General features: G+C 40.4%; 1 protein-coding gene across 7 annotated transcripts in view; it reads right to left on the bottom strand.

Annotated features, from left to right (window-relative positions):
- Positions 1–27,736, bottom strand: part of senp6a (SUMO specific peptidase 6a) — a 58,118-nt gene that overhangs the window by 25,909 nt on the left and 4,473 nt on the right. For 3 of the 7 annotated variants that reach the window (XM_060914025.1, XM_060914019.1, XM_060914024.1), the window contains 4 exons: positions 21,404–21,467; positions 6,216–6,322; positions 3,172–3,321; positions 2,921–2,941 (listed from right to left, as the gene is read on the bottom strand). In XM_060914025.1, coding sequence (XP_060770008.1) covers positions 2,921–2,941; positions 3,172–3,321; positions 6,216–6,322; positions 21,404–21,451 — 326 coding nt within the window. In that variant the 5' untranslated portion in view covers positions 21,452–21,467. The remainder of the gene's footprint in view (positions 1–2,920; positions 2,942–3,171; positions 3,322–6,215; positions 6,323–21,403; positions 21,468–27,736) is intronic. The other 4 variants (XM_060914022.1, XM_060914023.1, XM_060914020.1 and 1 more) reach the window with 3 other exon arrangements.

The raw sequence follows: 27,736 nt of genomic DNA, 5'->3' as shown, positions 1-27,736 counted from the left end.
TAAGATTTTTAAATAAAACTTACATAATACCAAACATTATCAAACTAATTGTATATTGGCATTAGGAAAATAATATCATTCAAACTTCAAAAACCATTATCAATCAGAATCAAATGACTTGGTATGTCTTCACACGGTCATATAATTACTCTAAGATCATATTTGTACACAAACATATATGTCTTATATATCAACTAAGCACCTTTACTATTTGAATATGATTAATAACAATACTAAACTGAATTAAACAAATTACTCCCAAACAAACAAACAAAAAAACCTAGCATTCATGTAGAACTCATCTTTAAACTAGTTTTTGACATAGATGACTAGAGATCAGGCTTTCGTCTAAACCGGGAACAGGGGCGCTGCGCCCTCTTACCGAAATGCCGATTGAATCCCAAGTCACACTTAGGCCGTGCACTTATATGCTACTGCACAACATGCAATCTTTCTCAAAACGATCTTTTCTCCGTGAAAACATCCCAGCAACACCATGTGACAATGTGTCTGATCATCAAATACGTTATAATTACTCCAAAAATATTCCAATCATAGTAGATACATTGCCAGACGGTGCAAAAACAATCCGAATTGGCGTTTTCCAGACTGAGGCGCCATGTTGTTTGTTTACTTGTTGTGGCTGCTCTCGCGAGATTTGACATGGGTTACATACAAGGTCGGCTGACTTGTAGAGCGAGATTTCTCGAGACTGAATGACCTTTCACCCACCGGCGCGGGAGCTTTTGACAGAAGTAGTTCGCGAGTTGTTTTTGTTGACACTTGGGCATTTAAAGATGTCATCCCGCGGCACGAAACGGAAGAAAGCCAAAGACTGTCTGGGGGAGAAGATTACTTTTCTTTTTCAATGTTGACTGACAATTTGTTACAATTTCCCTCTCAGATAGCCTCAGAATGCCCCATTGTAGCCTCAATTTTTCAAAGGCTTTGCACGGCGGGGGGGACACGGACAATCGGCACCATCCCCCCCCGGCTTCGCTCCCTCGCCATGGTGAGCGCCCTCATACTAAATTTTTCTAGAAAAAACCCTGCTAGAGATGATCCCAAAATTCAGACTTCCTAAACAGTATATTATCATGATAATCTCTTATTATTTACAGTAATGTTACAGTACCTACCATTATACAAGAACAGATTAAATCTATTTCATAATATCTTGTATCGGGTTGTGTAATGTCAGCTGGATTAGTATCTGTCACTTCTGTGTCTTCGTTTTGTTTCCTTTTTCGGTCCAAAGGTCTTTCAACGTGACCACGCGTTTTGACATTGTCATGTCTGGATGAGACAGAACGATATGCCATGTGCTTTGGGGTATTTTTAAAACACTTCACACGATTGGTTGAGATACACTGTCTTCCGGTTCAGTGACCAATGATATAATAGTTCACAAAACTGTTTTACCCGCTAAATAAACCATTCGGAATACTTCGGTCCTTTCCAATTGGTGTGTAAACAATGCTATATTTACCGCAGTGCTTGCTAGCTGGTGCTGACAAATTGATACGCACAAGATTCAGTAAAACACGACTACACGCGCTCTACTTATAAATGCGTGACAAAATGAATAGATACGCGATATCACTCTCGTGCCCAAAAAGTGGATGTGCGACAGACAGATAAAAAAAAGCGTATTACATGCACTAGATTAGGCTCTGAGGTTATAAAAAATATTAAAAGCAGGGGTGCAAATAATAGTAGCATTTTTTTTTTGTTTTAATAATTATGTCTTAATGATTAGGTCATCAACCTTATAAAATGTTAGAGGAGACTTGGTGCTGTTTTATTGGGAAAAGGAGCTTGTACAAAGAATTAAATGCAAGGTGCCAATAATGGTGTCATATTTTTGTTGAAAATTATCTTTCTCCGATGAATAAATTTATTCCAATTGAAGGTTGGATTTTTCTCATTTTTTTTTCCAGTGTGAGATGAAGCTACTCTTTACAAGTAGTGCCAATAATCATGGAGGGCACCGTGTTATATTTTATATTTATATATCTCTACACACACAATGTATGTACATACACACACTATTTTAAAAGCATGAAGATAAAACATACCAAGATGTAAGTTCTAATTTGATGCAATATGATACGAGAGCATGCTGTCTGAATTCAGGACATTTGCTAATTACCATGCATAATGTGTGCTTACAAAAAAGGTTGCATGAAATGCTGCATACAGCATGCAAACTATTATGGTGTGCATCTCCAAACACATCATTATATTTAGCATGTGAGAGATATGGATGAAAGGAATCATTTAAAGCCTGAGTGATAGCCAAGACAGCCAAAAGAGCCAATTCTGCTGCTGAATTACAAGGAAAAGACCACACAACACCCTTTTCCACCAAATCAGCTCCAGGGCTGGTTCAGGGCCAGTGCTGGTTCACAACTCGTTCAACTTGCGAGCCAGCTGAGAACCAGTTTGCTTTTCCATAGCTCGGGGTGCTAAGGGGAGCCACGTCATTACGTCGCTGTATACGTCAGTTACATCCCTGCGTTTGCAAAAATCTTGGCGCGAACATCGAAGCAACAACAGCACGGAGAAGAAGCAGCAGCAGCAACAATAATAATGGATGACTTCGCGTTTGTACAGCTGCTGCTTCTCGTCGCTTAAAAATGGTGACCTTTCGCGGTCTTGCTATTGTTGTTGGTCTTAACAACTCCGCCCCCCCCGACATAAGCGGTTCTTTCCTCTGGCCCAGCAGAGAGCTGGTGCTAGCCTGGAACCGGTTTTTCTGGCCCCAGAGCCAGTTCTTTGTCAGTGGAAACAGAAAACCCGGTTCCAAACTAAAGCACTGGCCCCGAACCAGCCCTGGAACTGATTTGGTGGAAAAGGGGCAACAGAGGCAGGCTTTTAAAAAAAAAAAAAAAACCCACACCCTTCATCTGAACCTTACCTTTCTTTCAAGTCAAGGTTGCTTTAAAATGGAGAAAGTACATTCACAATTAAAAGCAGGACAAAACTGAGCCCTAAAAGAATTAAGTAGTTGTTTTTTTGCTGACTTTGCTGAATTGTGACCATCTGATGTGTGACCATCAATCATTCAGATCAGACGAGTGAATCAAGTCACTGCCTTTTAACAACGGCAGTACTGAACAGAAAAACAGTATTGAAGAGAAAGACAGGATACAATCTGCTGTGCTGTACCTTTGGACTGGCTTTCTAACTGGAGAGGGGAGATGAGTGTGTTGAAACAGCCTTCCTTGAACTACCACTCCTTGAGATGGCGCTGGACTCATAATTATATAATTGGTTCTGTTGGGTAGTGGGGAAATGGCCATCGCGTGTGGGGCTTCACTGGGAATGAGATGAGTGAGGCACATAACAGGGTTGAGTCCAACAACAGCTGAAGTATTAATTTTAATTCCAGTACATTAACGGTTGCACGACTACTAATGCTGTCTTCAACGAAAATACCTCTTGTAACATGCAATTCCCAATGTCCAACCAGGAAAATGCCCCTTCAACAAGAAATTCCTACTGGGATAGTCTCAAAAGTTCCTTCCCCATTTTTTGTGGCAGCCAATCAACGTAGACAAGAAGTAAACAAAGCAGCACATCTTACTAGGCATGTAACAATATCGCGCAATGACACATCACGATACGAATGTGTGTCAATGAAATTAAAAATGAATTGCAATTATCAGGTGACAATCTCGTTTTCCTGAGCTATAACTGCGTTGTTTACAGCAGAGGGGGATTAATTCCTGCTATTATAAGTAATAACTTACAATCGCAGGAATGAACATGACTTCACCCTAGGTGGAAGTAACACAGCTGTAATGCTGTGAACACACAAAAACAGATCTAAAATGGGAAAGAGCTGTTGATTGTACAAACAGATTTCACAAGAAATCGGAGCTCTCTTTTTACAGACTGCTGAACGCTAAAGAAAAAGAGAAGCAAATGGAGGTAGTACAAACGCTCAAAAAACAAGCCCTGTGTTATTAACTTTACAACACTTCTAATCAAAGGAATATTTTAGTTAATAGGGCATTATATTTTAATCCGACCTTTCCAAATGTTGCTGCTCATTATTGTTGAAATAAGAAAATGAAATCGAAGGGTTTTTGTTAATGAATTTAACAGGAATATTTAAGTTGATAAAGAATAGGAAAATAAATGTTGCAATTTAGGGCGGCACGGTGGTGTAGTGGTTAGCGCTGTCGCCTCACAGCAAGAAGGTCCTGGGTTCGAGCCCCGGGGCCGGCGAGGGCCTTTCTGTGCGGAGTTTGCATGTTCTCCCCGTGTCCGCGTGGGTTTCCTCCGGGTGCTCCGGTTTCCCCCACAGTCCAAAGACATGCAGGTTAGGTTAACTGGTGACTCTAAATTGACCGTAGGTGTGAATGTGAGTGTGAATGGTTGTCTGTGTCTATATGTCAGCCCTGTGATGAGCTGGCGACTTGTCCAGGGTGTACCCCGCCTCTCGCCCGTAGTCAGCTGGGATAGGCTCCAGCTTGCCTGCGACCCTGTAGAAGGATAAAGCGGCTAGAGATAATGAGATGAGATGTTGCAATTTTTTGTAATAAAATTCTTCTCAAAAAAATATCATGGGAAAATCGAATCATGAATCCAATATCCTGAATCCAATCATGAATTGGGTGACTTGCTACACGCCTACTTCTCATCTTTAAATAATTTACACTGGATATACAAGTATTTGTTTTAGATCAAATCAACATGCAGACATATTTGCATGATAAATCTATAAACACTGAATATTCAGTTCGCGGTTCGAGGAGATACACCCATCATTAAATCAGTTAGCTAGTTAACGTTACGAACAAGAGAGAGAACATGGAGGCACCCATTTTTTGTTCCACTTCATATCCTGAATGTAAAGTGATTGAAGATGTCTCACACGCCGATCTGTGAATTACCACGCAGTTGAATGCAGCATAATTTTTATTACTCTACCAGTAATCCAAAAAAGTAATTGACTAGTTAACTAGTTGTCTTTTCTTTTTTTGTCATTAAAGTAAAAAGTGCTCAGGACAAATACTACCGATTGGCTTTTTTTATTTGCCAAACTGGATTACACTTACTAGATGTATACAGGCTGCAACATCAATGCTTGTTTACACTACACTGCTAATAAATAATTCAGTGCAATAAATGCGTGAGATAACAAATCTGTTTATCATGTTACACTTTTCAAATGACGTACCGGTTCATAAAATAAACTCTGGCAGCTCAGCTGAAACAAATGAATTCGTTTAATTCTGAATTAGAGAGTACATTCTGGCATGGAAAACTCCTTCCAGGTTAATAACGGTAAAATCCAAGCTCATTGTTGAATAATTTTTTTTTTTTTAATCGTCTCCAGAATACATAGCCTTGGCCAGTTCCCCTCCATCTGCCAAGTCTCTCCCATCAGCTGCAAACCAGGGAGGGTGAAGGCTAACGCATGCTTCCTGCAAGACGCAGCCAAGTGCATCTTCTCTTCACAACTGTGTTGTGATGAGACACGGCTGTGCTCCTGCACCATGACATCAGTAAAGAGTGCACTCCACACAACAGAGGAAGTTCCAAAATTTTAAAATAACCGAGTAAAATAAACCAGCTCTAAAGAGAGCAGGAAATGTCAACCCGTGTAAAATGCTCTCCCAGGAGAACGCTTGCTTGTGTAATTTGTAATATTTTTAACTTAATCAGAGACAGATGGCACTAAAATTCCACGTTGCCCATTTGCAGTATTGCACTGACATCATCTTGGTGATTGGGGCTGACTTCAGCTGCCGAATTATATGAGGCAAAGTTTCGGCCATCAAGACAAGTTGTGTCCTGTGTTCAAGAGGAAGTTCTTGGTCATGTCAATAAACATCACATGGATTTACATTCTGCATGACATACTGGATTGGACGGAAACGTATCAAATCTGAGCCGAGGCCAATCCAGCATTAGAGGGTAGAACTGACCTGACGCAGGTACTCTGTTCAGTGCTTAATCCTATCATTTGATGCAGCTATGGGACAAGACTGTGCTATTACTTCAACAGACAAAACCAATAATTCATTTAAGTTGGAATTCATTAAATAATAAAATATATAGTACATTCATTAAATGATATTCATTTGTAAACCTAAATGGAACACTTTCAGGACTTGGCCATCTTTTAAATTAAAGGTCTGCACTGACAAACCACTTAAACAGCATTAACCCTCTGATCACACTGCACATGGCGCTGATACCTGGGCTTGCCTGATCCTGTTCTGTTCAAGGACTTGTAATGATTTGGCCGCCGTTCGTACGTCTTCATAGGCTCCATGAGGTCAAAGTGCCTTAGAGGGGGTGCCTGCTGAAAGAAAAAAAAAAAAAAAAAAAGAGAAAGAACATTAGCATGTGTAAGTGAGACGGAAGGATGCACTACATCACTGACAGTAGAGATGTTACAGAATAACAGTCTCACAACTACCTTATTGCAGAGTGTTATAAAACTGGCTTAAATACATTTCTGTTTATAGCACAGCACTCCCCCCCCCCCCCCCTCACAGCTGCTCTCCATTTCAGTTTATAATGACCAAATTCTGGTGATGCAAGAGATTTTATGGAAATGCAGTTCTCAAAAATATCTTTCAGGAAAGGTGTGTGTGTGTGTGTGTGTGTGTCTGTCTGTCTTGTGGGGGAAAACACTTTTCATGCTTTTTGTTCGGTTTAAAGACGAAGCGCTTCTTCCCCCCCCACATTGCCTGCCACAGAAACAAAAACATTAAAACTGGCTGGGTTTAAAAACAGGAGATTGTACAACATACATCTTTGATAGAAACAACTAAGAATTTTGTGCACAAACTTGAGTTATTTTGGGTTTTTTGAAATCAACCAACACAGGATCAAGATTATACATACATATACAACCCCGATTCCAAAAAAGTTGGGACAAAGTACAAATTGTAGATAAAAACGGAATGCAATAATTTACAAATCTCAAAAACTGATATTGTATTCACAATAGAACATAGACAACATATCAAATGTCGAAAGTGAGACATTTTGAAATTTCATGCCAAATATTGGCTCATTTGAAATTTCATGACAGCAACACATCTCAAAAAAGTTGGGACAGGGGCAATAAGAGGCTGGAAAAGTTAAAGGTACAAAAAAGGAACAGCTGGAGGACCAAATTGCAACTCATTAGGTCAATTGGTAATAGGTCATTAACATGACTGGGTATAAAAAGAGCATCTTGGAGTGGCAGCGGCTCTCAGAAGTAAAGATGGGAAGAGGATCACCAATCCCCCTAATTCTGCGCCGACAAATAGTGGAGCAATATCAGAAAGGAGTTCGGCAGTGTAAAATTGCAAAGAGTTTGAACATATCATCTACAGTGCATAATATCATCAAAAGATTCAGAGAATCTGGAAGAATCTCTGTGCGTAAGGGTCAAGGCCGGAAAACCATACTGGGTGCCTGTGATCTTCGGGCCCTTAGACGGCACTGCATCACATACAGGCATGCTTCTGTATTGGAAATCACAAAATTGACTCAGGAATATTTCCAGAGAACATTATCTGTGAACCCAATTCACCGTGCCATCCGCCGTTGCCAGCTAAAACTCTATAGTTCAAAGAAGAAGCCGTATCTAAACATGATCCAGAAGCGCAGACGTCTTCTCTGGGCCAAGGCTCATTTAAAATGGACTGTGGCAAAGTGGAAAACTGTTCTGTGGTCAGACGAATCAAAATTTGAAGTTCTTTATGGAAATCAGGGACGCCGTGTCATTCGGACTAAAGAGGAGAAGGACAACCCAAGTTGTTATCAGCGCTCAGTTTAGAAGCCTGCATCTCTGATGCTATGGGGTTGCATTAGTGCGTGTGGCATGGGCAGCTTACACATCTGGAAAGACACCATCAATGCTGAAAGGTATATCCAGGTTCTAGAGCAACATATGCTCCCATCCAGACGACGTCTCTTTCAGGGAAGACCTTGCATTTTCCAACATGACAATGCTAAACCACATACTGCATCAATTACAGCATCATGGCTGCATAGAAGAAGGGTCCGGGTACTGAACTGGCCAGCCTGCAGTCCAGATCTTTCACCCATAGTAAACATTTGGCACATCATAAAACGGAAGATACAACAAAAAAAGACCTAAGACAGTTGAGCAACTAGAATCCTACATTAGACAAGAATGGGTTAACATTCCTATCCCTAAACTTGAGCAACTTGTCTCCTCAGTCCCCAGACGTTTACAGACTGTTGTAAAGAGAAAAGGGGATGTCTCACGGTGGTAAACATGGCCTTGTCCTAACTTTGAGATGTGTTGTTGTCATGAAATTTAAAAATCACCTAATTTTTCTCTTTAAATGATGCATTTTCTCAGTTTAAACATTTGATAATGTGATCTATGTTCTATTCTGAATAAAATATGGAATTTTGAAACTTCCACATCATTGCATTCCGTTTTTATTTACAATTTGTACCTTGTCCCAACTTTTTTGGAATTGGGGTTGTACTTAATGTCTTAACTTGCTAAAGCCTTTTAAACTTCCTGAGAGTGATGATTAACTACAGCTGGTAACTTCTTTGTGCCAACATAAACAAGAGTGCTCCGAGAGCACAATATCCCCCGCTGGCAACTATGTCATAACTCCGGTAAAATGCGACTGAACTGAACGAAATTGCAATACGTGTATTAGTGACATATAACAAAGAATCCTAACAAGTTTTGTGAAATTCCTCCAAAAATCGTGAGAGGAGTTGATTTCAGAAGGTGAGTACCCTTCCCAGGACAGACGGACATCGCCACGACATAATCCCCCTTCAGGCCAGCAGGGGATTAAAAACTTTGCCAAATTACATGAAATTCCTCCAAAAATTGAGAGGGAAGTCAATTTCAGAAAGCAAACACACCTTGATGAAATTGCCAAAGTACAAGTTTGTTAATAATCGAGGGCATAGCTCTGGTAAAATTTTCCCAAATCAAACGAAATTTCAATATGCATATAACGGTCATATAACAAAAGACTTTTGCCAAGTTTGGTGAAATTGCTCCACAAATTGAGAGAGGAGTTGATTTCAGAAGAACATACACCCTCATGAAATTGTCACAGTACAAGTTATTTAATCAAGGGTCAAAACTCTGGTAAAATTTTCATAAAATTAAAATTGCAATATGCGTATTACCATCATACAACAAGGCCTTCTGCCAAGCTTCGAGAAATTCATCCAAAAATTGAGAGAGGACTTGATTTCAGAAGGCAAGCACACCTTCATGAAATTGTGAAAGTATAAGGTTGTTATTCAAGGGCCACAACTCGGGTAAAATGCGACCGAATTGGACAAAATAACATGCGTACTACCGACATAATGCCTTTTACCAGGTTTTGTGAAATTCCTCCAAAAATTGAGAGAGGAGTTGATTTTAGAAGGGGAAAAACAAAACACCACCACTCTTAAAAGTCAAATTATAATTTTGTTAATCAGGGGCTGTAACTCTGGTAAAATGTGACCAAATTTAATGAAATTACAATATGCTTACTACCGACATACAACAATGCCTCATCAAGTTTTGTGAAACTCCTTCAAAAATTGAGAGAGTTGATTTCAGAAGGAAAACACACACGCACTCATGAAATTGGCATAATAATTTTGTTAAATCAAGGGCTGTATCTCTGGTAAAATTTGACCAAATTTAATGAAATCACAATATGCGTATTACCGACATATAACAAAGAATCCTGCCAAGTTTCATCAAAGTCCTCCAAAAATTGTGAGGGGAGTTGATTTCAGAAGGTGAGCACCCTTCCCGGGACAGACGGATATCGCCACGATATAATCCCCCTTTGGGCCTTTCGGCCAGTGGGGGATAAAAGGGTTGGTTTGACAGCACTCATTGGACTGACCAACAGTACAATGGGAAAGTCCAAGGAGCTCAGTGCAGGTCTGAGAAAGAGGATCACTGATTTACACAACTGAGGAACGTCTCTTGGTAGTCTTGCTAACGCGACTTCAAAGCTCTGTGAGCATTTGGTCTGGCAAAGATATTAAGCCCAACCGTTTCCCAAAGGCGTGGTTGACCCGCCTCCCTGAAATGCCTCAGTTTGCTACTGGTCGAAGCCAGAAAAGGCTGTGACGAAGCTTAAACCAATCACATCACTCTTTCCTCTGACGTATGTGACGCGACGGAAACTGCTTGAGTAACAGGAAGAAGATAAATACCTCCAGGGCTGCTCTTTGCTCCGTTTTCAATGAGAACTTCCCGTTGAATGCTTCCAATACAGCATCTACCGCTGTGTCAAAGGCTTGCCGCTGCTCCATGTTCGTAATGTTTCAAGTGAATGAAGCGCTTCCGGCATAGATTCTGTAAACAATCTATGGCTTCCGGTCGCAGTTCTACTACGTCACTGCCTTGAACACGCCTCTACCCAGGGCCGTTGGAGATGCTCAAAGTTGATTGGCTCCCGATTTTTCGGGAGCTTGGAAGAGCTGAAGATAGCTTGCCTTGCCAGACTAAGCTCGCAACAGGCCCTCGTGTTGCATCACACTTAGGATGGGCGGGCCCAGGCTAGTCTCTTGGAGCCATTTCTAAACAACTGCAGATTCTAAGATCATCAGTTCAAACAACTGTACACAAGTCCAAGTCACTGGGGTGTATGTTGTATCTTTGCTGGAAGACGACCAAAACTATCACCCTTAGCTGAGAGGAATCCAGTTTGGATGGGGGGGGCTGCTCCAAAATTCGAAAGCTCAATTAAAGTTTGCATATGACCACATGGACAAAGGAAAAGCTTTCTGGGGGAACATTTTATGGTCACAAGACAAAGATGGAGTTGTTTGGTGACAATGACCAGAGCGCTATCAGAACACTGTACCACTTATTAAGCAGGGAATAATTTGTTCGGTATCACATCGCAATTTGCTACCCAAATTACCTCAACTGCAATGCAAAACAAAAAAACAATGCATAGCACAAAACTGCGATGCAAATTTCTGGCACCCTTGTCCCTTGTAAACCACAATTTGGACAAGCTATCATACTGACTGACTGCTGATTGCTCCGTCTTGCTAAGTAGACCAATCAGTTTTCTGTGTGGGCGGGCTTTACGGCTTCTCTCCCAGACCAAGAGAGAGTGAGCGCATCCTGACTGGTCGGTCTTCGGCTACATCCACACGACAACGGCAACGAGATTTTATTAAAAAAAAAATATCGCGTCCACATGGGCAATGGATCAGTAAAATATCAGGTACATATGGCAACGCAACACTTGCTGAAAATGATGCAATACACATGCCACACCTCTACATGCGCTGTAAGACGGTCCCATTGGAGACACCAGAACAATAGAAGTAGGACGCATGCGCATAAACCCCTTCTACCCGGCGTGAAGCACTCACAGGAACAAGCACACAACAAGAAGATGGCTGCGACTACACGAGGAAATCGTGCCTTCTGTGTGTACAAATTAGTTTTATTAGTGTGCATAGTTTTACATAACTTAATTTTCTTATTGTGTGTGAACATTTTGAAAAGCATTTTTATATAATTTATATAATTTTATATTGTGTGTGAACATTTTGAAAAGCAGTCTTATCCAATTAAAAAAAAAGAAATTCAAGAAATGGTTCAGTTACTTGTTTATTTAAAAGAAAAGCTGTATACAAAAGTGAATGCAATGAAGTGGTTCATACAAAATAGCGAGAGTGCTGCTTGTTCTAGTCATGTGGTTGTGACATCATCGTAAACAAATCCGTTCTACTCATCCAGACGACTTTGCAACGGCGCCGTTACCAGATTTTTCCACTCTGGAACCCGTTCTCGTTTTGGGGCACCCAAAACCCAGGCCGAAACGATAAACAATTTTATCAGATTCACCTGAATCCGTTGCTGTGTGGACAGCCTCTTATTAGCCCTCTGGGGTCGAGAGCTTTTTCAGTGAAGCTCGACAGGTTTAGAATGAGTAGGTCATGTATTTAGATAAATAACTTTGCGAGTTTTTCATCATACAAATGTGATAAACATATTGACAAACTTTATACTTTCCCATGTGCCCACTGCCAAATAATAATATAGTTTTTAAATTACTTAAATTGGATGAAACATAAAACTTGTCACCTTATTCAGTCACACCAGAGTTGGAGCTCTGAGCACCCACTTACATATTCATAAAAGACTATTCACATGGTAACGGAACAACAAATCACTTTCACACTTTCGGTTTCGCTTTCGTGATGGGAACGCCCACTGTAAACAGGATAAAATTTGTCAGACTTATGCTGTGTTCACACTTATACCGGTACGAAAGTGGTATAACCGTATCGATACAAAGTATACCGGTACAGTTTAGTGCATCTGTCCACACTAGCGAGAAATGTTTGCGGTTTTCTTTCACGGTAGTCGAAATGCGCATGCGCGAAATGTTTCCGTGGTTACCGAGTAACTTCCTTCCGAGAATATATGGCGGATGAAACAACGTGTGTGCGCTTTTTGTTGTCAGTGTACAGTCTATATTTCTGGTGGTCATTTATTCAGGCTACATCCACACGACAACGGCAACGAGATTTTATTTAAAAAAAAAAAAAAAAAAAAAAAAAATCGCGTCCACATGGGCAATGGATCAGTAAAATATCAGGTACATATGGCAACACAACGCTTGCTGAAAACGATGCAATACACATGCCACACGTCTACGTGTGCTGTAAGACGGTCCCATTGGAGACACCAGAACAATAGTAGAAGTAGACGCATGCGCATAAACCCCTTCTTCTACCCAGTGTGAAGCACTGTCAGGAACAAACACACAACAAGAAGATGGCTGCGACTACGCGAGGAAATCGTGTCTTCTGTGTGTACAAATTAGTTTTATTAGTGTGCATAGTTTTATACAACTTAATTTTCTTATTGTGTGTGAACATTTTGAAAAGCATTTTTATATAATTTATATAACTTTTTATATTGTGTTAATGTTTTGAAAAGCAGTCTTATCCAATAAAAAAAAAAAAAATTCAAGAAATGGTTGTTACTTGTTTATTTAAAAGAAAAGCTGTATACAAAAGTGAATGCAATGCAGTGGCTCATAGAAAACAGCGAGAGTGCTGCTTGTTCTAGTCATGTGGTTGTGACGTCATCGTAAACAAATCCGTTCTACTCATCCAGACGACTTTGCAACGGCGCCGTTGCCAGATTTTTCCACTCTGGAACCCGTTCTCAAAAGATATCGTTGTGGGGCACCCAAAACACCAGCGCTGTGTGGACGCCAGGCTGAAACGATAAACAATTTTATCAGATTCACCTGAATCCGTTGCCGCATGGACAGGGCCTCAGTCGAATCGTATAAAACGCGCGAGGCAGTTGAGAAAGAAACAAAACAAACGAATCTCCGTTCTTTACCATTTTATTCAGCGAAGACATCAATTGAGGTGTGTGACTTTGCGCATGCGCATTATATTTATATCGATACAGAGCCGCTTCATCTGTCCACACTACGCGAAGCGCTACAGTACCGATACTGTACCGGTACGAAACCCATACATTTGTGGGTTTCGTACCGATACAGTACCGGTATAGTTGCTAGTGTGGACAGGTGTTGCGGTACGAAAGTTTCGTATCGGTACAAAATCCCTAGTGTGGACAGGGTAATAGTTCAGGCTATTTGAAGGTAAAACTTGTTGCAAGATGGCATGTGGATTTTGTGTGCTTCAGATGATTCAGGACAACGAACCAGTTCATGATTCAGGACAGCAATTTAATTCAATCTTGAGAACTACGACACTGATGAGCAGTGCCTTTTTTTTTTTTTAACTTCATCTCACTCGTTGATCTGAGACTGGATTAAGTGTTAATATTTCTTCCATTTATTATGGACAGCATGCACTGTAGTGCATGTACAGGAAAAATGACCGATACCCCTTTTCCACCAAATCAGTTCCAGGGCTGGTTCGGGGCCAGTGCTTAGTTTGGAACCGGGTTTTCTGCTTCCACTGACAAAGAACTGGCTCTGGGGCCAGAAAAACCGGTTCCAGGCTAGCACCAACTCTCTGCTGGGCCAGAGGAAAGAACCACTTACGTCAGCGGGGGGCGGAGTTGTTAAGACCAACAACAATAAGACCGCGAAAGATCGCCATTTTTAAGCGACGAGAAGCAGCAGCTGTACAAACGCGAAGTCATCCATTATTATTATTATTATTATTATTATTGTTGTTCTTGCTTCGATATTCACGCCAAGGTTTATGCAAACGTAGCGACGTAACTGACGTATACAGCGACGTAATGATGTGGCTTCCCTTAGCACCGCGAGCTATGGAAAAGCAAACTGGTTCTCAGCTGGCTCGCAAGTTGAACGAGTTGTAAACCAGCACTGGCCCCGAACCAGCCCTGGAGCTGATTTGGTGGAAAAGGGGTATGAGCAATTTTTCCAGAGTGAAAATTATTTTCCTCAAAAATAGTTAATTTTGCTCGATTTTGAGTTGAGACAGTAAAATTTGGAGTTGGACCAAAATGACAGAGTAATTGTGTAACAGAGTAGGCTGTGGCTCTAAACTGAGTAAAACAGTACAAGAGTTAATTTCAAGACACACTGAAGAGAGTCAAATACCAGCTCAATGAAGCTATTGTAAAAAGCAGTTTTAGACCTGTGTTGGAATGTGTGTGTGGGGGGGGGGGGGGGGGGGGGGGCAAAAAACAAACATTACCTTACCCATTGTGACTTGAGCTGACGGAATTAAGAAATGGCAGTGGGAAGGTTTTCACTCTTCTCATTGAATGGAAATTTTTTTTTACACTTCTCACTGAATACCCCTCCCCACTGCCAACCCTTTATCCCAAAACAATAGGATGTAAATTTTTTGATGACCAGTTAATTGTCCAAATCAATGGAACAGATTTAAAGTTTTTGTGCTTGATACATTCCTAAGACTGAACAGAATCACCTCAAGTGACCATAATAGTTCATCACAATGGGTCATATTTTTTTCCACACATTCCAACACAGTTCTAAAACTGCTTTTTACATCATTTATTTTTTTTAAAAGTACAATCATGACATGCATACTACATAGATATTATTGTAGCTGAACTTGTGCTGAATACAAAAAGAGGGTCATATGACTTTGAAAATACTGCTTAGATTTGTTGAAACGGACAAAATCAAAGCACCAGAAAATACCCGCAGACCCCAGAAGGTTAAGTAGACCAATCAGTGTTCTGTGTGGGCGGACTTTAAGTCTTTTCTCCCAGAGAGAAAGCACGCATGTGCACATGCATACTGATTGCTCGGTCTAGTTCAATAGACCAATGTTCTGTGTAGGCGGGCTTTACATCTTTTCTCCTGGACCAAGAGTCCATCAGTTCAGTGTATCCAGGAACATCATGGCAGAGTGCCCCAAAATACATAACCCACTTCACCTCAGGCTACGTGAGAGTGTCCCTTTGCCTAATAGGAGTAAAAAGGTGATTCTCATGAAGCTGCAGTGAACATGTCCAGGACGCATTTTCCAAAATCAATACTTAATTCACATAAACTCTGATATTTTGTGTAAAGAAAATAGGGAGCACTGTATGGACAAATGGTTTATCATCATATAAACTAATTTTTATATCAAACAAAAAAAAAAAATCTATGGAAATTCTCATTACCGTTATGTGTCCGCATCCCTTTTTTTAATGTTTAAATCATATAAAAATTCCTAATTATATAAAAAAATAGTGTAAAGTTATTTTAAAACATTTATATTTATGCATAATATTAATGTGTTGAACAAAAAAAGGTACTTGATTTTAAACAAAATAACTGTGTCCGCACCAAATGTTTCTCATTACCGTTTCATGATTTCACCCCCCTATAAAAAGTACACCGTGCCTTTAAATTGATCAGCTATCCCATGATGCATCACTTCAGATACAAGATTCAAAATGGAGACAAGGTCAGTTGCTCACTCTTACTTTGTGATATTTATGTTAATGTTGCTAAATCTGTCCTCAGTTACACTGTATTATCATTACAGTTATGGTTTAATACTCATTACTTTTTAAAAATAAAAAATATATATATTTTATGATTATTATCACAATATAAGGCTTTAACATGTGGCAAAGTTATAGGTTGCTAGCATTTCAGGTTATTTGTGAAATTAGCCAAGATTCTCATTACCATGCACTGTGAGGGCAATAAGTAAATGTAAAAAAAAATATAAAGTAATTGTCATGGACTGTGCTGTTCATTTAATGGGATATTTTGTGGAAATATGAAATAAATTGTCAAAAAATGTTTTTAACTCATGATCTAGCGTCATCATTTACTGTAACGGTGATGAGAATTATTCTGGATCATGTAAGCCTCAAATAAGAATAAAATTCTATTAAAATATTTTTCCATTAAAAAAAAAGATCAACATAGTAAAGTTCACACTCTATTTTAGGCTCTCAACTTGAAAAAATACTTAAATGAGGTGAAAAACTTTGTTAATGTGAAGGTCTTCATGAGAATCACCCAAAATAATGAGTGTTTTGCGCTGTACCGTTTGTAACAGTGACTTTAGCATTACCCATAGCAGGGTAAACAACTGCAAAAGACATGTTGAGAGGAGTCATTGTTATTTACACTCGCTGCTAAGGCTACATGATAAGGGCAAGCTCCTTGAAGACTTGCTTAAAGTTGCAATCGAATTCAAAAAGTTAAATAATAGTAATTAGTGGTTGACATAATTAGTATAAAGTAGTCAAAATATTGTGTCACATTTTCTACATATAGGCCTAACTAATTTGGTTTACAGACTAGAGAAAATTACTCAAAAGTATTACATATAACCACCCCAGACAATATAATGATACATTATACTTTTATAGATTTTACAGATTGCTGAAAATCACCATTTTTATAGTAATTATTCAAGTTATATCAACAAAGTTCCAACAAAACTAGTTTAGTCCCCTAAGTGATCATCTGTGTTAAAGATATTTTTTTTGGGCTTTTTTCACCTTTATTGGATAGGACAGTGTAGAGACAGGACAGGAAATGAGCGGGAGAGAGAGAGACAGGGAGGGATCGGGAAATGACCTCGGGTCGGAATCGAACCCGGGTCCCCGGATTTATGGTATGGCGCCTTAGCCACCTGAGCCACGACGCCCCCGTCTGTGTTATTGTTCATGAAATTCCGGGTAAGCCAAGTACAGTGTGTGTGTGTGTATATATATATATATATATATATATATATATATATATATATATATATATATATATCACAGGTGGCTTCTCCAGTGAGGAGAGGGAGGAAGATCCTCCTTAAAAATTCTAAGAATAAAAAGTTGAAATTGTCTTGACCAATTTAATGAATTGCTGTCCTTGAATATTACTATTTTACTGCCAAATACGACATGTACATTATATTCGTTTCTCTGGGTGAAATTACATTAGCACCCCCTATCGCTCGCTATTAGAAATTACTGCACGGAGGATCTTCCTCCCTTCGGCTCCCATTCACTCCGATTCAAACAGTCTCCGGCACTGGCGGCTCGTGGTTAACATAGACTTCAATGAGAGAGAGGAGGAAAATCCTCCTCTAAGAGGGTGGGACTAGCTAAGAGATCTGACAAGTGCTACAAAATATCAACCAATAGGCTGCAGCCCTCGTTGCGCAATGAACCAATAAGTAGAGGCCTTAGCTGCCTGGGGGGAGGGGTTATCTTATCAAACTTAACTTCTAGATCCGGTGACTCGGGCACTTCGGCAGTCAGAGTGAGAACGGCGAGGTGGAAGTGGATTGACTATGTTATAGATATTCTACGAATAAAGTAATGGAAACAGAGGACGTGGTGAATGTTTTGCTTGCAAAACCCTTCCATGGGCTGAGCTACAAACATGGCCGCCAGGTTTGCTTCATTAAATACGGAAGATTTTGAGAGAATTTTGAAAGAGAAAGATGTGTTGAACACCTGAAAGTAATGTGTACAGCAGCTATAAAAAGTGTACACACCCCGTTAAAATGATAGGTTTTTCAACTATTATCAACTCAACCCGTGCGTGTAACTATAGCCGGTCCAGCAGGTGCGGTCGCATTGGGGCCCGTGACCTTCAACCAAGCATTCCTTCCTCCCTCACTTTTACAAAAGCCAGCCGCTACTGATATATATATATATATATATATATATATATATATATATATATATATATAAATTACCATGTAGTAATATCTAAATATAGATCATTAGACTCTGAATTCACTGAAATTGAAGAAATTGCGATCAAATACCTGTGGTGAATCTTCATTTAATCCGGACTTTTTAATGGTGTTATTTTGTATGGTTCACATTAACCATCACAAATGTAAAATATTTTGTGGGAATTTTATGACAGTACCAAACTCACTTATGGTTCGTTTTCATTCACAACGCGATTCTGTCCCCCTTTTCATGTTCAGCTTATTTTCTTTCAGTTTAATTTCTTGAAATTAATTTATACTTCAAGTTTTACTGGATTAATCAAGATTTTTTATTTCCTCTAGAACCTCTGAATTTGGGTGAGTCTAACTCTTAAAACTGCAGATCAGGCAATGGGTTAACACAACACACGCATCATAATGGGGCTTTGGATCATTTCTTTTTATTGTTACAGTTAAAATCTAAGTTTTATTGAAATATTATAAATCATTAAAGCATAAATGATCATAACTATACCTGCTTTTTGATAAACTTTAACCACCATCAGTAAGCGCAGGATGGTTAGAGAGGAGACGGATGCATGTCCAGGAAGAGTGTCTTTATTATAAGAGAAACAGGCATATAGTCCAAAATGGCAGGCTGAATCAATAATGATAAACAGGCAAACGGGTCCAGCAAGGCACAAACGTACTAAACTGGGCAGGACAAGATCGGAAACCAAAAACACAGAAACGAGAGCCAAAAACCAGAAAGACAATGCAATAACAATGGCTCAATGGTGGTAATAAAACGCAATACTTCGCAGTAGGTGTTGGCAGCGTCCTTTCATGCATGCGCTGACTGCACTTAATCCAGGACAGGCGCTTGTCGTTAGAGGCGTGCATTATTCAGAGCGCGCGCGGGTGAAAGTCCATTGCACATGGGTGTGACGACCACTTTCATTGAATTAGTAAATACATAGTAATAAAAAAAAAAGTTATGGTCAGGACAAGTTAATACATGGTCAGGACAAATGAAAAATCTTGCTGCTTGTCCGACTGGACCAGTGGATTAAAAAGTTAATGTCGAGTCCTGGGGCTCTGAGAAACTTTAACAGGTCATTCATTGATGGGATCTTTGGATGCAGTCTCAAAATGGATCAGTTATAAAAACATGCAAAACCCGACATGCACCTGCAGGTAGGCTTATAGGATATTGTTTAGTTTGGACTTGTGAACGTTTCAGTCTTGTCTGTAACATAGTCTGGTTTAGGTGGTAACCCATCACCATTTCAGCAGATGTACAAGCCAGTCATACATAAAAGTAGTGTAATTGAAGTAGTATTAGATCTAAATACTGTTTTAGAATCAGTGTCTACTATAGTTAATCATGAGCGTAAATTGCCAAATAGTGTGTTCCTTTTTAATTTCATTTTCAAAAGTTTTTAATAATTTAAAAAAAAAGTGTTAAGATTAATCTTGCAACAGATAATTTTTGGGTCTGTATTCATGATCACACATAGTACAAATTAATATGGTGATGGTACACTGCTCCAAATCTACTCATTGTGCAGCCCTATAGAAAGAGGCCTAACCCTTCAACCAGTCTTTCATGTAGGTCGAGTGACTTTACGCCACTCCTGGCACAAACATTCAATCAGCTCAGCTTTGTTTGATGGCTTTTGACCATCCATCTTCCTCTTGATCACATTCCTGAGGTTTTCAGTGGGGTTCAGGTTTGGAGATTGGGCTGGCCGTCTTGCTATTGTGGTCCTCCATCCACACCTTGACTGACTTGGTTGTGTGGCCTGGAGCACTGTCCTGTTGGAAAACCCAATCCTCAGAGTTAGGAAACCTTGTCAGAGCAGAAGGAACCAAGTTTTCTTCCAGGATAACCTTGTATATGGTTGATTGGGTCCTTCACAAACCAAAATCTGCCCCATTCCAGCCTGGCTGAAGCACCCCCAGATCACCACTGATCCTCCACCAAATTTCACAATGGGTGCGAGACACTGGCTTGTAGGCCTTTCCAGGTCGCCGTCTAACCATTAGATGACCAGGTGATGGGAAGAGCAGAAAATTGGACTCAGAGATAATTACCTTATTCCAGTCCTCTACGGTCCAATCCTTATGGTCTTTAGCAAACTTCAGCCTGGCTCTTCTTTGCTTCTCATTGATGAAGGGCTTTTTTTTCTAGCTTCGCAGGACTTCAAACCCACCAAGAGGAGCCTGTTTCGAACTGTCTTTGCCATGCACTTGACCACAACTGCCATTTGCCATTCTTTTTGTAGGTCAGTTGATGTCATCCTACAGGTGTTGAGTGACATTCAAAAGGGTTGACAATAATCCCAGTCAGCGGAGAGCAGTTTTCACCCTCTACCAGTTGGCAACTCTGTTGTCCCCAATGTCTACTGCTTAACTTTGTTCTTATGAACTGCCATCTTTGAAATTTTAAGGATGGAAGCAACCTGACACTCACTGTATCCCCTCTGCCAGTAAAACCAGAACTCAAACCTTTTTATCATTCAAAAATCTTTTTTGACTCTTTTGGCATGATGAATAGATATTTTTGTATTCCAAATAAAATTAAGATACGACTAATTAATTTTTACCATCCAAACGGGTCCTATTGCAAGAGGACAGTGATGACCACAACAGTGGTTTTAAAAATTTTCCTCGTTAAATAAGATTAGGGTCAGGTGATCACTTAATCAGTACCTCATTAAGTAAAATGAAGTGTGCTTGTGTTGGAATTCCATCACAGACACTGGAATGAAATGGCTGCCATACAAATACTGATTTAAGGAAAAAAATAATTGATCTCTTAATTTTTTTCTAAAGCTGTATGTCCAGAACAATTGGAGAATTGTTTTAGTTACACACATCTATAAGCATGCAAACTTTTGTCTAAGGATTTGAGTTGCTGTCATATTTATTCTGTAACAAAATAAAATATCATGGCCATCATACCATGAAGGACAGCAGGAAAAGAATTCCAAGCAGACCACTGAAATAAATACTGCTAATTAGTTTATATAAAAATGTATTTATAAACCGAAGCCATAAACTTTTGGCATGTTTCCATGAGAAGATATTCCCTAACTTAACAGCTTAGAGGTGGATAAAACATCTATTTATCATCAGTAAAATAACTGCCCTCCTCATGGCGGTACAAAAAAAAACAATAAAAGTAGGAGTAAGAGTACGGTTGGGAGGACCAAAGTGATAGAAGTTGGGACAAAGTAAAAAGGACAGGAAGGTCAAGGAGAGAAACAGAGAGCATGCAATATTAAGTGCATGTGAATACCTTCACCCCATCAGAGGAAAGTTCCTGCCCCCCGCCCACTTGATCCATGGTCACCAGGGAAGGACTGAGGAACAAACAGACAGACAGATATGAGTGAAGTAAACCACAGAGATTGTGCTTAATTTACTGAAGAATCTGCAAATGAGGAAACATTGGCCCATACAGTGCCTTGCAAAAGTATTCATCCCCCTTGGTGTTTGTCCTGTTTTGTTGCATTACAAGCTGGAATTAAAATTGATTTTTGGGGGGTTAGCACCATTTGATTTACACAACATGCCTACCACTTTAAAGGTGCGCTTTTTTTTTTTATTGTGACACAAATAATTAATGTAAAAACAGAAATCTGGAGTGTGCATAAGTATTCACCCCCTTTCATATGAAACCCCAAATAAGAGCTGGTCCAACCAATTCACTTCATAAGTCACATAATTAGTTACTTAAGATCCACCTGTGTGCAATTAAAGTGTCACATGATGTCTGTATAAATCAATCAACCTGTTCTGGAAGGATCCTGACTCTGTGACACTACTAAGGCCCACTTTACACGGGGACGGTCTGAAACAAAAACGCAAAAGTCCGTTTTCGTTCTCACCTTTTTCTGCGTCTACACGACCGTTTTCAAGGAGGAAATCTGCGTATATACGGTGACGCATAAACGTGTGGAATTCAATTGGATGTGCATGCCAGGCGGTGCTGTGAAAGACCTCCGCTATGTCTGCACGCATGCGCAACGTCTTCTGTCTTGTCTGATCTGCACTGCGAAAACTTTGACTACTCTGGCTATGGTAAGTAAGAAAGTAAGTAAAAAAGTAAGAGCATACTATACCCGCCTCTGTTCATTAACGGTATATGTGCAGATTCGGTATAGATGTTCGAAGGACTCTTGGACGTTTATTAAAGCTGCCAGAGCAGCTTGAAGGTCCGTTGGATCGATGTAATCAGACATGCTCTTACTTTTTTTTTACTTACTTTCTTACTTCCCGGGCTGGCATGTACAGTATATGACACATGTATGACGTAAACGCGTACCCGACGTGAGCAGATCCGAGCAGAGTTTCACGTATTGGGTAGTTTAGATGGATATGCAACGGGGGCTGTTTTTAACTTATCCACTCTGGAAGGCGTTTTCAATTTTTTCCGTTTTTCAGCCTCGGAAACGCCGTCCCCGTGTAGATGAAAGACACTTCCGATAAGCTATATAGTTGTTTTTACCCGACAGCGTCCTCGTGTAAACGGGCCCTAAGCAAGCAACATGAAAACCAAAGAGACTCCAAACAGGTCAGAGACAAAGTTGTGGAGAAGTATAAAATCAGGGTTGGGTCATTTAAAAAAAAAAAAAAAAAAAATCCCTAACTTTGAATATCCCAGGGAGCACCATAAAATCCATTATAGCAAAATGGAAAGGATATAGCACCACTACAAACCTAACAAGAGAAGGCCACCCACCAAAACTCACAGACCAGGCAAGGAGGGCATTGATCAGAGATGCAACAAAGGCACCAAAGATAACACTGAAGGAGCTGCAAAGATCCACAGCGGAGATGGGAGTATCTGTCCATAGGGCCACTTTAAGCCATACACACCACAGATACCCCTTTTCCACCAAATCAGTTCCAGGGCTGGTTCGGGACCAGTGCTGGTGCACAACGCGTTCAACTTGTGAGCCAGCTGAGAACCAGTTTGCTTTTCCATAGCTTGGGGTGCTAAGGGGAGCCACGTCATTACGTCACTGTATACGTCAGTTACGTCACTGCGTTTGCATAAACCTTGGCGCGAACATTGAAGCAACAACATCATGGAGAAGAAGCAACAACAACGATGGATGACTGCTGCTTTACTGCATCCATGATATCTCGTCGCTTATTTAAAAATGGCGAGCTTTCGCGGTCTTGCTATTGTTGTTGGTCTTAACAACTCCTTTTTCTGGCCCCAGAGCCAGTTCTTTGTCAGTGGAAACAGAAAACCCGGTTCCAAACTAAGCACTGGCCCCGAACCAGCCCTGGAACTGATTTGGTGGAAAAGGGGCAAAAGTGGGGTTTTATAGAAGAGAGTGGCCAGAAAAAAAAAAAAAAAAAAGGGTAATTGCTTTAAACACATTTGGAGTTTGCCCCACAGCATGTGGCAGACTCCCCAAATACATGGAAGATTCTCTGGTCAAATGAGACAAAAATTGCACTTTTCGGCTATCATGAGAAATGCCATGTGTGGCGCAAACCCAACACCCTGAGAACACCATCCTTACAATGAAGCATGGTGGTGGCAGCATCATGCTGTGGGGATGTTTTTCATCTGCAGGGACAGGAAAGCTGGTCAGGACTGAAGGAAAGATGGATGGCACTAAATACACGGCAATTCTGGAGGAAAACCTGTTTGAGTCAGCCAGAGGTTTGAGACTGGGATGAAGGTTCACCGTCTAGCAGTTCAATGACCCTAAACATACTGCTAAAGCTACACTGGAGTAGGGAAACTGCTAAAGCTACACTTTAAAGGGAAACATTTAAATGTCTTGGAATGGCCTAATCAAAGCCCAGTCCTCTATTCAATTGAGAAGCTGTGGCATAACTTGAAGATTGCTCTACACCAACACAACCCATCTAACTTGAAGGAGTTGGAGCAGTTTTGCCTTGAGAAATGGGCAAAAATCCCAGTGGCTAGATGTGCTAAGCTAATAGAGACATACCCCAAGAGACTTGCAGCTGTAATTGTAGTAAAAGGTGGCTCTATAAAAAGTATTGACTTCGGGGGGTGAATACCTATGCACACTCCAGATTTCTGTTTTTTCATCTTAAAATATTCTTTGCGTCACAATTAAAAAAAAAAAAAACAACACACAACACCCCATGCACCTTTAAAATAGTAGGCATGTTGTGTAAATCAAATGGTGCTAACCCCCCCAAAATCCATTTTAATTCCAGCTTGTAATGCAACAAAACAGGACAAAGACCAAGGGGGATGAATACTTTTGCAAGGCACTGTATCTCTCTGCCTCATGTTGGTCTGCTGAAGGTCAGTGTGAGGAAGTACAGCAGAGGTTAAGATGGATTTATACTTGCTATTAACTACGTGTACGCAAAACGGCAGCTGCCTCGTGTATCCTGTGGTTGGCGAATTGCTTGTGATTGTCCTCAAAAATAAACGAGACGCATATGCACGTGGTCAACGTGATATACTGCATGTGCATTCGATTTGAACCTTTAAACATCTAAGGCCAAGTTTACATTAGACCGTATCGGTCTCGTTTTCTTTGTGGATGCACTGTCCGTTTACATTAAACCGCCGGGAAACAGGAATCCGCCAGGGTCCACGTATTCAATCTAGATTGCGTCAGCTCCGGTGCTGTGTAAACATTGAGAATACGCAGATACGCTGTGCTGAGCTCTAGCTGGCGTCGTCATTGGACAACGTCACTGTGACATCCACCTTCCTGATTCGCTGGCGTTGGTCATGTGACGCGACTGCTGAAAAACGGGGCAGACTTCCGCCTTGTATCACCTTTCATTAAAGAGTATAAAAGTATGAAAATACTGCAAATACTGATGCAAATACTGCCCATTGTGTAGTTATGATTGCCTTTGGGCTTGCCATCCTTCCACTTGCAAGTGGTAAGTGATATGCGCTGGGATCACACACACAGCGGCTCAGTCCCGAATCACAGCTTGTGCACTTCACTCGCGTGCTCTGTGAGCTGTGCAGGGCCGGAGTGCGCACCCTCCAGAGGGCACTCGCTGTTCAGGGCAGAGTGATTTGGAGCGCAGGATGCCTGCGGAGCCGAGCGTATCCGTGTATTGGTGTTGCTGTGTGCACGCAAATCGTGTATTGGTGTTGCTGTGTGCACACTAATCGTTTTAAAAACGTTAATCTGATGATCCGCTGATACGGTTTAATGTAAACATGGGCTAATCCTGTTCTAAAACTCTCAGCAATATTCTGATATACAACTGTTGAGTGACTCCTATCCATAATGTTTTATGCTCCTCACCCAGCAGTCACTACATTTACACGCACCCTCAATCTGGTAATTATGTAACTCATCGCTGAATAAAAATCTTTCCAATATCTATTGACATACACACTGACCAACACAATGTGTAGTTTAGAGATGAAATAAATACATACAGTTGAAATCAGAAATATTCAAACCCCCCTCCCCCCCAAAGATTTATCAATTAAAGTTTTTCCAAAGAGCAAGATTCTGCTTTGGATGACTTCTTTAGGAGTTGAATGATGCATAAAAATCAACACAGAAAATGCATGATGTACGTGTGTGTAACAGTATATTTTGTTAAGATAGCCATGTCACAATTATTCAACCCCTATATAGTGTTTTTAAAGCTTTCTGACAGTTTTTATGGCCTAAAGTGGAGTTGAAACATAATTAAGCCTTTGGGAACTCTACAATGATCCTTCATTTGCTTCCACTGTGATGCATATATAAACCCCATCCATGAAAGTATTCAAGATCAGTTGCAAACCATGGGAAAGACAAAGGAGCTTCCACAAAAGCTGAGAGGGGAGATTATTTCATCACACCTAAAGGGCCTTGGGTAGAAGATTTCCAAAAAATTTAACATTCCAAGAGATATCATTGGGAGCATTATACGGAAGTTCAAAACTTATGGAACAGCTGCAAACCTGCCTGGCTGTGGAAGAAAGCTCAAAATTTCATCAAGAGCCCTTAGCCACTTAGTCAGAACAACTAAGAAGAAAAAAAAAAAAAACAATGTGAGTGCAAGACACCTACAGGATGACGTGATGAAGGCTGGTACAAGTGCTTCCGTGGCAATTATAAGACGTGCACCGAATAAACAAGGATTTCATGGCCGGACTCCAAGACACACTCCACTCTTGACCACAAGGAACATCAAAAGTCGACTAGAATATGCCATGAGGAATTTGGATAAGACTACAGAGTTTTGGGAGACAGTTCTATGGACTGATGAAACCAAACTGGAACTGTTTGGACATATGGACCAGCAGTATGTCTGGCGTGTGACAGGCCAGGCTTATGACCAGAAGAATATCATCCCCACAGTCAAGCATGGAGGTGGGTCATTGATGATGTGGGGCTCTTTTTCTGCAGCAGGAACTGGCAATCTTGATCGTGTACCTGGCATCATGGATTCCCAGAAATACCAGGTCATTTTAAAGAGGAACGTGATGCCTTCTGTTGACAAATTAAACCTTGGTGATTAATGGACTTCCCAGCAAGACAATGATTCCAAGCACACCTCCAAGTCAACCAAAGCTTGGTTGAGAAAAAGATCCTGGAACGTCCTGGAGTGGCCTTCTCAGTCACCAGATTTAAATCGGATTGAAAATCTTTGGTGGGATTTAAAGAAGGCAGTTGCAGCACGGAAGCCATCAAACATCACTGAGCTAGAGGCTTTTGCATGTGAAGAATGGGCAAAGATTCCAATTGAAAGGTGGAAGAAGCTTGTCAGCACTTACTGAAAACGTTTGCTAGAAGTTATAAAAGCTAAACGATGCTCCACAAAGTACTGAAGCTGGGGGGGTTGAATAATAGTGCACGTGTTAAAAGATTTACATTTTCATTCGAACTTCAAAGTTAAGTCAACTTCTGTTGTCAAAATGACTCAAATATGTATCAATAAATATTTGTTGTTTAAGGAGTTGTCATTATCTTTCATCCACATCACGATAATGTCTTTTGAGGTGAGGGGGTTAAATATTTCTGATTGCAGCTGTAAATAATTACATACAAGGTTGGACAAGGTGGGGAAAGTCGTTTTATATTATATAGAATACAAATAAGGCATCTGAAAACTACACTTCAGTCTGTCGTGTTCTGATGCCTTGTGTGCGTGCATGCAAAAACCTGTGTCTGATTGCAGGGAATGTACATGCAAAAACGGGTCAGAGTTGTATTTCGACTAGATGCAAGGTTCATCAGGAATCTGCACTCGGAAGGGGTTCCCCCCCTCCCCTTTTATATGATTTAAGTCACTGGCTCATGATTGCTTTATTTTGTTGCAGTAGTGGAAATCCCATCTCACTATCAATGACAGCTTGTGACCGAATCTGTTCTTCTTCTGAACAGTCCAAGAATAAAAACACTCCAAGGTGCTAATCAACATCTGAAGTCTTACTGTTAACATTTAAATTATGAGCTGAATATTTAACACAGCTGTACCGTATGGACAAGAGGTCTGTGAAATTCAGCCATATTTACAAACTGATCAACATATACACATCACTCTGACAACCCTTCGAAAACAAAAAACAAAAAAAACCCCAGTAATATGGCAACATCTTTTGTGAAAACAGTCCTGACACTGCAGCTTCTTTCTGTTGCGTGTGCAGTTATTAAGTGAA

Source organism: Neoarius graeffei, chromosome 2 (assembly GCF_027579695.1).
Source record: "Neoarius graeffei isolate fNeoGra1 chromosome 2, fNeoGra1.pri, whole genome shotgun sequence".
NCBI lineage: Eukaryota > Metazoa > Chordata > Actinopteri > Siluriformes > Ariidae > Neoarius > Neoarius graeffei.
The sequence above is the reverse complement of the archived record's forward strand: the minus strand, read 5'-3'. Positions and strand labels throughout refer to the sequence as shown.